The following is a 13,318-nucleotide window of genomic DNA, read 5'->3' on the forward strand; positions in this document are numbered from 1 at the left end:
GTTTAGAAAAGATCAGGATTCCACATTTAACTGCACTTCAACTCCAGCTGAGAACAACTATTACTGATGAAATGATAATATTACAACCTGTAGATTAAATTAGATCATTAATATCATTGATTCAAGAGGAGTGGAACAACCTTCATGGGGATCAGTAAAGAGATGGAAAGAGATGCTGTAATAAGATTGATGCTTTATTAAAGGGAAAAGACAAACTGTAAATGTCTCGTTAAAACAAAGAAAATACATTTTTATAGGTTTATTTATTTATACTTGCTTCAGCAGAGAAAGCCTTTCAGATTTCGACGTCTTACTTTAATAAACTTTTGACATGTGGTCTGTTTGTCTTTATGCTAAGCTAAGCTAACTGTTTCCCCCTGCTTTCACTCTTATGCTAAGATAGCTGTTTTCCCCTATTTGCAGTCTGATGCTAAGCTAAGCTAGCTGTTTTCCTTCCAGTCTTTATGCTAAGCTAAGCTAGCTGTTTTCTCCTCCTTCCAGTCTTGATGCTAAGCTAAGCTAGCTGTTTTCTCCTCCTTCCAGTCTTGATGCTAAGCTAAGCTAGCTGTTTTCTCTTCCTTCCAGTCTTTATGCTAAGCTAAGCTAGCTGTTTTCTCTTCCTTCCAGTCTTTATGCTAAGCTAAGCTAGCTGTTTTCTCCTCCTTCCAGTCTTGATGCTAAGCTAAGCTAGCTGTTTTCTCTTCCTTCCAGTCTTTATACTAAGCTAAACTAGCTGTTTTCTCCTCCTTCCAGTCTTGATGCTAAACTAGCCTCTTCCTGACTTCCAACAGCATCATGTCGAACAGTTTTTTTACTTTGATGTGAATAAATAAGAACAAGCAGTGTGTTTTATATTTTGTAAGTTTTATTGAACTTCATTTTGAGCAAGTGAAACTCTCTCAGTTGGCGGCGATGGTCCGGTCTATCCAGGCGCGCAGTGCTGTGACGCGGGCGTACACAGCAGGCGTCATGGTATTGCAGGGGACTCTTCCAAAGGACACGACACCAACCAGAGTCCAGGCACCAGCCTTCTGACAGACCAGAGGACCTCCAGAGTCGCCCTGAAAACAAACACACACACAAAATAAGCACACAAACAAACAAAAAACATGCGTAGCTGATAGGTACATGTTAGCATGTCTATCTTCCAACATGTTGCTAATATGCTTGTTGGTGGTTAGTGTGCAGCACCCACCCTGCAGCTGGAGGTTCCGTTGGCTCCGGCACAGATCATCTTGGAGGTGATAGAGCTGCCGAAGAATCGACGGCACCGCCTATTGGTCAGCAGGGGGAGGGCTGCCTGCTGCAGCCGGGTGGCGGGGTTACCTGCAACACATCAACACATCACACTGATGTCTATACTGCCCCCAGTGGTCAAAGCATGCCATGTTTCCTGTGTTAACGCTCCCTTAGTGGTCTGAGAAGCTGTACAGGTGAGATTTAATCAGGTATAAGGCACTGACAATAATAATAATAATAATAATAATAATAATAATAATAATAATAATAATAAATATAGCCATAAGTGGCAATTTGCGGGTTCAAGCTTTTTAGCACTTAACAGAGGGAAGCAGCTCGATCAGCCAAAATTGAAGGTGAGGTGGTGAACGAAGATGAGCAAAGTCACTTCAACTACTTTAGTTCTATTTAAAGGAGTGAGTCACCAATAATAATAATGATAGTCACTGTTGTAGTGGGTCAGGCCCCAGCAGCTGTAAAGCACTAATAATAATCATAATAAACATAATTGATGTGGATATTTTGAGTGATGGTCAGCACCTCAGTGGAGAAAAGTAGGCACGAGCCTTTGATGTCTTAAAGCTGAAAATGTTTGTTGAAGCCCTTGATCAAGGAGAACTGAAATAGCAAACATTGAAGTCTTCTGCAACTTGGATGCTGTCTCTTTCCATTCTGTCCTCTGAAGGTCTGACTCTCAGGGTCCTATCTCACGCCCGGTGCAGAGCGGCACTACGCGCAGCGCAAATAAATGTGGTGAAAACAATGATTAAACTAACGAAGGAAATAAATCTGCACAGCTTCTAGCTGCTGCCAGCAGCAGGATCAGAACCTTGGAGAGCTCATCAAGTCCTGATAACTGTGTTGATGATTCTTTACATGATTAAAATTAATTCTTTAATCTTTGAACAATATTCAACAAATATTCTTTAACATTTTTGAGGTTACAGTGATCAAGTTTCTATACTTTCAACAATTAAAACCTGCTGATTTGACCTGATACTCCCTGACTGAACAAAACGATTTTAAAGAAACCAAAGCTGTAATTAAAATAATAAACCTTTTCAAAAACCAAACGAAGACAAATTTGCAACAAATGAATGAACAGGATCTTAAACTGGTGGTCTGGGACCACGGGAGGGTCCAGGAGCAGCAGTGTGCTCGTTATGGATCGTGCACTTTCCCTTTGTGCACGAGCAGATCCGTTTCCTCTGCAGAGAAGCGCTCCTTCTTGCTACTCGGCAAATACGCCGTTATAATAGCAATCCGCCAAGGTGCAAGCACACCTGGCTCTTAAAGGGAAAGGGAGATGACACTGTGATTGGTTTATTGCATGTTACGCTGAAAACACAGCCATGATTAATTAGGAGACTATGGACAACCCCTTTGAACCGTGCGCCTGGTGCAGCGACCATTTTTCCACCGTTAAAATAGCAAAAGTGGATTTGGACTCACCCTCAATGACATAGCGCCATGCGCTTCAGACCATGCACTTTAGATCGTTAAAATAGGGCCCAGAGGCTTTAACCTAAGCAGATCAGCCTACACTATGAAAAATTAGTCTAATTGGTTCACTAGTTTCTAAACAAGGAAGTGCATTTTACCCGTGTTAGTTCAGGTCACGTTGCATGGAACTTCAGGTCACTGTCAGCACATTCTGGCTACACATTCACCTATCTTTGTTGTCTAGGAAGGCCCCCTCCGACCTTGGTAACCACAGTAATGCTGATTTACCCTTTATCAGAGAGGCCTCTGCCTTCCCCAAAACATCAGAGAGGGTTCTGGAGTCTCAAGGAGAGGAGAGAATTGTCTCCTTTCTACTTAAGAATTACAGTGTGACCTCAAGGCACCATTATTATCAGGCCTCAATAAGCAGGAATGAGACTTTTAAAATGTACAATTAGTAACTAGCCCAGGCTTGACCCGATGTAACCCAATTTGTAACCCCTAAAGATGGAAAATTCCATAACAATAATGATAATAATAATGATAATAATTAAGTCACCATTGCCATTGGTCCAGCCCCAGCCGGTGGTCATGCACGTTATGCCTGCAGGGACGTTGTCTCTGGTCTCGGCCACGCACACGGGGGAAACACGCCTGTTTATCTGGGCGGGTCTGGCCAGCTTGATGAGCTGGATGTCGTTGTTAAAGCGGGTGGGGCTGTTGTAGTCGGGATGTGTGAACGCCTGACAAGAAACGACATCATTAGCTGGTGAAAACGCAGGAGCTCAAGAGACATGATGAAGTCCTGCTGCTTGTTGCTCACCTGGCCGACCCTCATCACCTGGACGTCTTCCGCAGAGGAGCGGAGGTTGTGTTCGCCGAGAACCACAAGAGTCGACCTCCTACAGGAAAGGATGTGAGTGAAACGGCCAATAAAAAAACAGCTGAGTAACACCTGAGCAACAGGAGGCGGAGCCTAATGTAAACACCGTCTGTTATTCAAATGACAATAAGTCCCATCATGATGTCAGCTGACCCTTTTTAAATTTCAACAGGTGTATTTTCTCAGATAAAAATGCTTGAATGTGAAAATTAAAAAGTGATAATTCAGTGAACCAATAAGCTGTATGTTCTCATCTAAAATCATAATTATTCAACAATTTCCATAAAACATTTGATCTTGCTGGAGCTCGGCTTGAGGACTTGTTGCTATGACAACAGTTTAAAATACATTTCAATCCAATTTTGAAGCACCGAAAAAATCTAATAATTTCTGTCAAATCATCAACAATTAAATCAAAATAACTCAGAACTCAAAACCTCCGTTACAGTGTGAAGATAGAGGTGAAGATGACAGGTGAAGGGTTAAAGGTTAAAGGTTAAAGGTCATTGGTGTTTACCTGATGGGACAGTGAGCGGCGGTCACCACCCAGCTCTCGTTGATGAGGGAGCCTCCGCAGAAGTGGGAACCAGGTCTTGCCTGAAACAATCACATGTTCATGAATACAACTGTGTGTGTGTGTGTGTGTGTGTGTGTGTGTGTGTGTGTGTGTGTGTGTGTGTGTACCTGCAGGGACACCTGCCAGGGCCAGGAGTGAGGCTTCGCCTCCTTGCCATTCACGATATCAGAGTAACCGCTGATGTCGGGGGGGATGGCGGGAGTGCCGCAACCTGGTGACATCATCATAATGACATCATCATAAAGACATCATTAACAACAACATGAATCAGGAAGTTTGTTCCTGATCTTTGCGAACAGACGACACAAAACACCTCGAGTCACATTTTCAGTAAGAAACGATTGTTAATAAGATCAATACTTTTAAAGTGATCAGCCAATAAACACGGATCGATCTCAGACTGTGTCCAGTTATCTTCAGTCACTTATAAAAATCATTTTATCTTCATAAAGTCTTACGGCCTCACCACCCTGCACACGTGGGATCTCTTGTGATGTGGGAAGCTGAGCAGGATGGGGCCTGGTTAGTACTTGGATGGGAGACCTCCTGGGAATACCAGGAGCTGTGAGCTGTCTCTCTCCTCTCTCCTCCTGTTGCTTTCTGCCTCCAGAGCTGCTCAACACCCACTGCTACAAATATTAGGGACCGAGCCCAAAAGGCAGATGCCCCTAAGGGCGGGGACCCTAGTGTTTGTTTCTTTCTTTATTATTACAGGACTTAAACCCTAAATTTGACCCCCTAAACATGCTCAAAAACTCACCAAATTTGGCACACACATCAGGTCTGGTGCAAAATTTGATAAAATGTCAAAATTAACCCCTAAAGTGCCAAAATGTGCTCTCTAGCACCACCTATGTAAGTATAAACTATACGTAACTGTAAATATGGCCGCCACGGTCCGTAGGAATGTTGTAGAGAGATCAAACCAAAACTCAATTATTCATCTCATCAAGACCTACAAATCATATACCGACACCCATGACCTAAATTCAACAGGAAGTCCGCAATTAGCCTTTCAAAATAAGACTTTGCGTCAATTTTTGCCTCCGAACAAACGCTATCTCCTCTGAGGGTATTAATGGTATCAACTTCAAACTTTAATAGATGACTTATGACACTGTGCTGAAAAAAGTTAAAAACTTTGTAATAACTCGGATAGTTTGGATTTCATAAGCCCTGAAAGTTGCAATGCCACATCACACTTACAATGTAAACCAATGGGGAGGCAATCTATGGGCATGAACTTTGTGTCAAACAGAGGCTTGTAACGTCTAAACTATAAGTCTGACCACTTTCAAACCTGTATCAATGGATTCGCAATGAAATTTCCTACTAAAATATAATTTTAATGTGAGATTTGGCCAAAGTCATGGGATTTATGAGGATATTTCACAAGAAGCGTACTCTAAAATCCTCCTCTCCAACTGCTCCTGGTGATGTCACTCCCTCAGTGCTGTGAAACATTCCGCAATACACACTCATTATAAAATCACAGGAGGAGCAAGAAAAGACTTTAAAACTCACACTCTAATATCTCAAAAACAATAAAAGATAGAAAACACATGTAAATTCAAGATTTGTAGGTCAAAGTCTCGTGACTCATTTAAAGTTCAAATGAAGTTTGTATCTAAAACTATGTGGAAGCAGTAAATGTTCAAAAAGGTGTGGGTTCGCTCACACTCTCCATTCAAATGTATGAGTTTTCTGTGTCCAGCTGCAGTTACTTATTGTCTCTACACACCTGACAGCACACATGTCAATCAAACTTTGACCAGGTCATGTGGGTTAAAAGTCTTTACTTTTCTAAAAATAGACTTGATGAAAATTAGGAAAATAATTTGTTTTACACACAAACTCATCAAGAGTTTTCAGTTTGAAATTCAAGTGAATGGGCCCAAAACTTTCATAATTTTGATGCCACAGGTGTGAGCAAGACAGACATGTCTCACCCTGCAGAAAACTCTCCTCCTGTCAATCAAACTTTCAAAATAAAAGCACACCACACTTGTAAGAAATATCCCCCATTTTTAAAAAGTAAAATGATCTGATCCTGACAGACCAGAGTGCGAGGTCCCGACCAACGCTGCTTGCAGCTTTAATTATTATTAGTCTTATTATGATTATTACCATTATTATTACTATACATCTCTATGTGAAACTTGCATTGTTCTCATACATATGAGCTATTATATCATGCATATAATAGTTGTAAATTAAAAACAAGCAGCTCAGTCTACCCAGCATGCTTCACTCCCTCACCTCTCTGACCGTAGGCGGCGCCGACGAAGGCGAAGCAGGAGAGGATCCACAGGAAGACCATGGCTCGAACATGAAAGCTCCATCTGAGAGACGAACCTTTATACAGACGAGGAGTGACAGGATTGGACAGGAGGGACGTGTGTGTGTGTGTGTGTGTGTGTGTGTTTCTATGGTGCAACACACTGTTCTGTGCAATTTACTGAGAAGATGTGCAGGAGGATCTTGTGAAACATATTTATGTAAACGTCTCTGATGTCTGTTGTGAAAACTTCCACAGTTAAATGTGTGACAGTAGTTTTGTGTCATTGAAGTTTTCACCAAACTGCAGCCGTCTGTGGTTTGTAAATGTATAAGTGAGTCACTGAGAAGGACTTGTAGTGATATGTGGCTGATCAAGTTTGTAATTATTGGGTTTGATCAGTTATTGTGACAGTATTATTGATGTTAAAGCCATCTTACAGCAGTAGTGAGCAGACTGGTGGTGAAGTAATCTATCATTATAAATAAAACTGTTAACGTTTTTATAAACTTGTTAACTAAAACTGTTTTTTTTGTATTTTTGTACTTTTGGTATTTTTGTTTTGGGATCCTAAGCAATTAAGCAATTCTATTGAAATGAATAGATTTAGTTTGTTGTGAGGTCGCAGTATCACAGTGACAACAGCTGCTGTTTTGTAACAGAAGGTCAAGTCAGATTTTAAAAAAAGAATTACAAGAAGAATAAAATGTCTGCTTCTGTAAATGTGTTCCAGTAATGTGACAGTTTGACATTAAACCCTGAAGAGTTTTGGTTTAGAAGAGACGAGGATCAGGATGAAATAGTATCAAATAAATAAAGTGGCTGCTTGTTGTGAGGTTGATAAAGTGTTCAGCAGCAGCTTTCATGTCTTCTGGACTTTAAATGTGTGTAAAATTCACATGAAGGCAGCCGTTGGGACACCTTGTGGCATTTTGAAATGTGGCGACACTCGTATAATAATAATATATATTGTATTATATATCATATAATAGTAATAATAGGCTGAGAAATAGGATTTATAAATGTGTTAAAATGAAAGAATAGTATAAATAAGAGATATTAGTTAAAATATACAGTATTAATGCAGTATAAATATACACCGTTCAGTATTGCACAGTTGAAAACATAAATAAATTATGGGGTTATGAGCTGCCACAGGCAGGAATGACTTCCTGCGGCGCTCTGTGCTGCGTCTTGGTGGAATGAGTCTTGCACTGAATGCTCTCCTGTGTTTGACCGGCACGTCATGGATTGAGTGGGAGACATTGTCCAAGATGATATGTAACATGGACAGCATCCTCCTCTCTGACCTCGCGGATCAGTTTGTTGAGTCTGACGGCGTCCGCTACCCTCAACCTGCTGCCCCGGCACACACCAGCAAACAGGAGAGCACTGGACCCCACAGACCCATTAAACATCCTCAGCATTGTCCGGCAGATGTTGAAGGACCTCAGCCTCCTCAGTAAGTAGAGAAGGCTCTGGCTCTTCCTGTAGAGGGTTCAGTGTTCTTATCCCAGACCAGTTTATTGTCAGTGTACACTGCCAGGTACTTATAGTCCTTCACAGTGTCCACACTGAGCCCCCTGGATGGAAGCAGGGTCACCGGGGCCTTGGTCCTCCTCAGATCCACAACCAGCTCTTTTGTCTTTGCCATGTTGAGCTGCAGATGGTTCTGCTCACACCATGTCACAACGTTTCCCACCACAGCCAGCCCTGTACTCAGCCTCCTCACCCTCGCTGATACATCCAACTATAGCCGAGTCATCAGAGAGCTTCTGAAGATGGCAGGACTCTGTGTGGTGAAGAGGAAAGGAGACAGGACTGTCCCCTGCAGGGCCCCAGTGTTGCTGACACACAGTATCATAAGCACATATACTGTGATCTGCCAGTCAGATATAATCAAATATGATATGATAATAATCCAAGAATTGTCTGATGTCCATCCCCTCTGTTGTTTTCAGCCGACACAGCAGCTGTGGTCACAGATATGATGATAAATATGTCTAAGAAGGCAACCAATCACTATTTTCATTATTATTATTATTATTATTAGTGTGCAGACTCATTTGCACATTTGCATTAAATGTTTGGTCTTAAATGTCAGATGATTGTGGAAAATGTTCATTTTTCTAGTTTGGTGTCACAGAAGAAAAAGAAAACCAGCAAATATTCACATCTGATGAGCTGGAACAAGTGAATATTTGACATTTTTGGAGGCTACTGTTCACCTCCAGTTCTCAACCGCGAGTCGTGACAGTTTTTTAAAAACCGTAACTATGATTGTTGCGGTATTTACTGTTGCCATGTCAACGAAGGTTGCCCAACTTTATGGAAGTAGTAACTTTAACCCACAGCACGTTTCAAGTGATTATTTTAGCCCAAACCATGATCTCTCCCTGAACCTAAGCAGACCTTAAACACACCGTTGTCACATCATAAAACATCATTATTGTTTAACTGAGGTTTGACAAATGATGTCGTCCTGCTGATTACTGCTGATAGAGGCGTCTGATCAGAAAACGCTGCTCTGTGTCGTTCTGGAGTACATGGTGAAACAACCTGTATGCTTGTTTAATCTTGAGGACTTGTTGTTCTTGAAACAGTCATTATTTATTTATTTGACGTTCAGACTGAAACAATGAACCATTTCAACTTTAAACTAGAAAAAAACTTGAAGTCAACATCAACAACAACACGTCTTGTTTTCACATTGAAGCAGAATCATTTGAAACGTTCATGTGATTTAGGAACTTTAACCCACAACATCATCACTGACCCCTCCCCCCCGCCACCTGACGTCCTGCAGCCATGTGAGGGCCTGTTCACCGTCTAACAGCAAGTAAACAAACCAGAGAGACTCTGGATGGTCGGTACGTCGTTCTGTCCCGATAAAAACACAAAGCACTGAGGGCTGCTGGGAAACCTGCTGTATTTATCTGTTCATTACTGTCTTCTTCTCCTCCTCTTGAAAGTGAAAAGAAAGAGGTGGCAGCCATGTTTGTAGTCCTCACAGATCTCAGTATGCGTGACCTCAGCAGTGATTACAGCAGATCTGATTACAGACGTATGGTGATGAGGTTTCCAGTCTCGAGTTTTACGCCTCAGTAACATAAAATCAAACGACTGCTGAGAGCATCTGAAGAGTCTTTTCAACAGAAGCTAAAAATGTTTTAAAGAAGTAAATTATATACGAGTGTGTTGTTCATGTTTTCCAGGTTCAGAGCCGGACTCAAAGGCGCCGGATGATATAGTTAGTTAGCCGTGCTAAAGCTAAACATGTCATGTAGAATCGCAGATAGAGGTCATGTGATACAGGAATTCACATGTGATGACCTGCTCCACCTGCAGCAGCAGGTAGACGTTTAAAGGACCTCCATCACTGCAGGAAGAGGAACAAAAGACTCACAGAGAGAACAACATATACAAACCAGGAAAAGACATTTCTGAAGAAATGGTGGTGTGAATGCTTGTAACAACACATTGTGTAATAACACCCACATTTTCTTATAAACAGCCTGAGGGCGCTTTGTAATAACTTTCGCCACATTTTGTAATTAGATATTATTACACATTGTTGTGGTTATTACAAAATATGGGAGTTTCACTTGTTTTGGTGACAGTGTTATAATATGGTGCATTATGTAATAACCAGTCAAAATGGATGTCTTCATTCATAAAACATTACAACAACAAAGTTTTTTTTAATGCATTCTAGCATGAATCATACTGACAGTAGATCAGTGGTCAAAACTACATCAAGTGTTGCCGTCAACATCTCAATAGATGTCATGATCTTATATTAACATAATGTGGTTCAATCTCTATTTTTCTTTTTTTTTTCACATATTTATTTATTATTATTAAAAATAATCTCTTACTATTTTACAATTTACCATCTTTCAAATTAAACAAATACTAATATGATAAGAAAATATTTAATGCATTAGATTATGAATGAAATTAATATGAATATATTTCACTCTAATAGGTTCTTCACGGTCACCTGTGTAAAAGTTGTGGAGCCAACAAAACATTCTACATATTTAGGCTTAAATATCAGTTCCACTGGACGTTTTGGCTGTGAATGAGCTGAAGGAGAAGGCAAGAAGAGCTTTCTACACCATCAAAATAAAAATAACCATCAACCTTCCAGTTAGGACCTGGCTCAACGTTCTACATTCAGTAATAGAGCCAATAATGTTATATGGTAGTGAAGTGTGGGGTCCACTTACCAGCCAAGACCTCCCAACATGGGACAAACAGCAGCTAGAGGCCCTGCATGCAGAACTGTGCAGAAACATACTGAGAGTCCACAGACACACAGCCAATAATACCTGCAGGGCAGAACTTGGTCAAGACCCTTTAATCATTCAAATGCACAAACACCTCCAATCTAGCGACCCCCAGTCCTCCCAGTACAAAGCCCTTCAGTGCCACCAGTTGAACAAAGATCAGAGTCCCCTCTGCCAGCTGCTGCTGAAGCTCTGCCCACACACATCAAAAACAATCTGACCAACCAAATCATCTCAAAACTAAAAGAAAATGATATCAAATCACAAAGTAAATCTGAATAGTATTTGAGCCTAAACAGAGAGTCCATGCTGGCGGAGAACCCGACCAGGTAGACCATAGAAACAGGCTCCCCAGGGAGGCCAGGCTGCCTTCACTTTGTCATTAAAGGAGAAGTTGAGAGAGAATCTCACTTCCTATTATACTGTGACAAATATAAAGATTTGAGAGAAGTTTTCTTTGAAAAAATAAATCATATATTTCCTGAGTTTATCCACCTCCCTGATCTCCAGAACCTGTCCTGTCCATGTGGGGAGAAAAGTCAAAGTGCAGTAAAAGCTGCAAAATATATCAAGTCTTGTCATAATCTGAGAGAAACAAGCTCTGTAGTAAATGTCTCTGTGTGATTACATCTGTAAAAATGTCTTTTATTATATTGTATTTAATATTATTGTTTATATTTACATATTATTGTACTGCCCTGGCAATATAGATTTCTGATCTGCCAATAAAGTTTATTTGAATTTGAATTATTTGAATTTGAGTGTTATACTGACTCAAGCATCTAAGTGTTAGTACACACAGTCAGACACACACACACACACACACACACACACACACACACACACACAGCTCTGCCATTAAGCAACAGTATTACCCACATCTCCACGCAGTGCCCCTTTAGTTAAAGCAAATAAAGGCCACAAAGAAACAGGAAGTCGAGCCATATCCAGAACAAAGAGTACAGCAAGCATCCATCATTATTAACACTAAAAGACAAAAGCAAAGCCAAAACAAAGAGAGCGCTAAACCAGCCAAAACCCTAACTGAGCGCACACTATGCTCCACTGATCAGTCCGTGTCACCGTGTAACAGTGATCCAACACTAGTCTGCATTGGTTGAATGTAGAAAAATGTCAACGGATGCTGCTCTTTGTTCAAGTGTCCTCCCGCCAAATATCTCTGTCGAGACCTTACATCACCGCTCCATCCTCAAATCCTCCTCTGGGAATCTTTAGCTGAAAGCTTTGACTTGTCATCATTATCATCCTGCAATGAGATGAAGGGAGCTATTCAGCAGAAATAGCAACTTTTAATTTGTCACCTGCTTGTGTTGAAGAAGACCTGATTCAGAATAAATGTGATTTCTTTCTTTGTGTACAAACTGTTTTGTTTCATTGGTTTATATCGATAAATACATGGAAATTTTACTGTATTCTATGTTTTGTATCACAGCAGCAGGTTTTTACACCAGTGTCTTATATTGATCTCACCAATGTGTGGTGGTTATTTGGTGGTGTGTGTGTATATTTGACGGCTTTTGTGTGATGTCTGAAGGCAAAGTTTGGTTAAATGTCAGATTACATGGTTTTGAGTGGAGAGGTTGGTGTGCACTTATGCATGTGTGTTTAGAGTTTTGGGAAATGGAGCATAATGTCGAGAAATGTGTCTTAGCAATCGTAAAACTGTGTTACAAAATGTTGGTGTTATTACATGAGGGTGAAATTTTGCCACATTTTGTCACGTTATTACATAGTGCGGTGTTACAATGCTGGGTGTTGAAAGGCTGACGCTAAACTTGCTGGCTTTAATTAGGAAGAAGAAGAGTATCAATGAGTTGGAAAAGTGGGACATTTTTGGAGATTTTAATAGAGATTGTAGCTGAAAGTATGAATGAGTAGATAAGACTTGAAAATGCGAAAAAGTGTGAAAATGTTTAAGCCGCGCGTGTGTGTGTGTGTGTGTGAGGAGGAATTTGCAGAAGCAATGCTGGAAAGGGCTGAAGCAACGTTGTCAGTCTGTAGGTGCGTTTGTACAATCTGATTTTTGTTGTGAATGCACTTTTAGACTGAGGGAGAGAGAGCTGCTTTCAGTGGATCTTCATCTCTCTGATATTAAAACATGTCTTCAGATGGCGTCTCAGGGTCGCTCAGGTTGTTGGCAAACTTGCAGTGTTTTCTAACTGCAGATATTAATCCTCAGGACTCCACCAGTAGCCTACTTGTGTCCAGAAAAGAGCTTGTAAAGTCTGACTTCCTGTCTGTACTGTACATTGATGCACCTGATGTGTGTTGGCCTTTAGACTTCAGATCTGTGGACACCTTTAAAAAGCAGCAGAAGACCCACCTCTTTACACCTGCCTTTGAGCAGTGTTCTTTCTTTCTATTTTATATATGATCTTTATATTGTGTCTCTTTTTGGTCTTTCTTTGTTTTACTTCACCCTGACTGCAGCAATTCTATTGAAATGAATAGATTGAGTTTGTTGTGAGGTCGCAGTATCACAGTGACAACAGCTGCTGTTTTGTAACAGAAGGTCAAGTCAGATTTTAAAAAAAGAATTACAAGAAGAATAAAATGTCTGCTTCTGTAAATGTGTTCCAGTAATG

The 13,318-nt window shown here is 40.7% G+C and overlaps 1 protein-coding gene across 2 annotated transcripts; it reads right to left on the reverse strand.

Annotated features, from left to right (window-relative positions):
- Positions 1-266: 266 nt before the first annotated feature.
- LOC137192212 (chymotrypsinogen 2-like) lies at positions 267-6,558 on the reverse strand. Of its 2 annotated transcripts, none has more exons than XM_067602740.1 (7): positions 6,402-6,482; positions 4,250-4,353; positions 4,083-4,162; positions 3,506-3,584; positions 3,242-3,425; positions 1,196-1,326; positions 267-1,061 (listed from the first exon to the last, which is right to left on the reverse strand). In XM_067602740.1, exons 1-7 carry the CDS (start codon positions 6,460-6,462, stop codon positions 900-902), a joined length of 801 nt encoding a protein of 266 aa, XP_067458841.1. In that variant the 5' UTR covers positions 6,463-6,482; the 3' UTR covers positions 267-899. The 2 variants fall into 2 exon arrangements, with proteins under 2 accessions (XP_067458841.1, XP_067458842.1); XM_067602741.1 differs by having other exon boundaries at positions 308-1,061; positions 6,411-6,558.
- Between the last annotated feature and the right edge of the window lie 6,760 nt (positions 6,559-13,318).

This window comes from Thunnus thynnus, chromosome 11 (assembly GCF_963924715.1).
Source record: "Thunnus thynnus chromosome 11, fThuThy2.1, whole genome shotgun sequence".
In the NCBI taxonomy this organism is placed as follows: Eukaryota; Metazoa; Chordata; class Actinopteri; order Scombriformes; family Scombridae; genus Thunnus; species Thunnus thynnus.

What these genes read in the sequence shown, in the direction of transcription:
- LOC137192212 (XM_067602740.1), bottom strand. Translation starts at nt 6,462, where the DNA reads ATGGTCTTCCTGTGGATCCTCTCCTGCTTCGCCTTCGTCGGCGCCGCC. An exon ending in CCTGGCAGGTGTCCCTGCAG is followed by an intron (nt 4,163 to 4,249) that starts GTACACACACAC and finishes TGATTGTTTCAG; the next exon opens with GCAAGACCTGGTTCCCACTT. An exon ending in ACGGAACCTCCAGCTGCAGG is followed by an intron (nt 1,062 to 1,195) that starts GTGGGTGCTGCA and finishes GTTTGTTTTCAG; the next exon opens with GGCGACTCTGGAGGTCCTCT.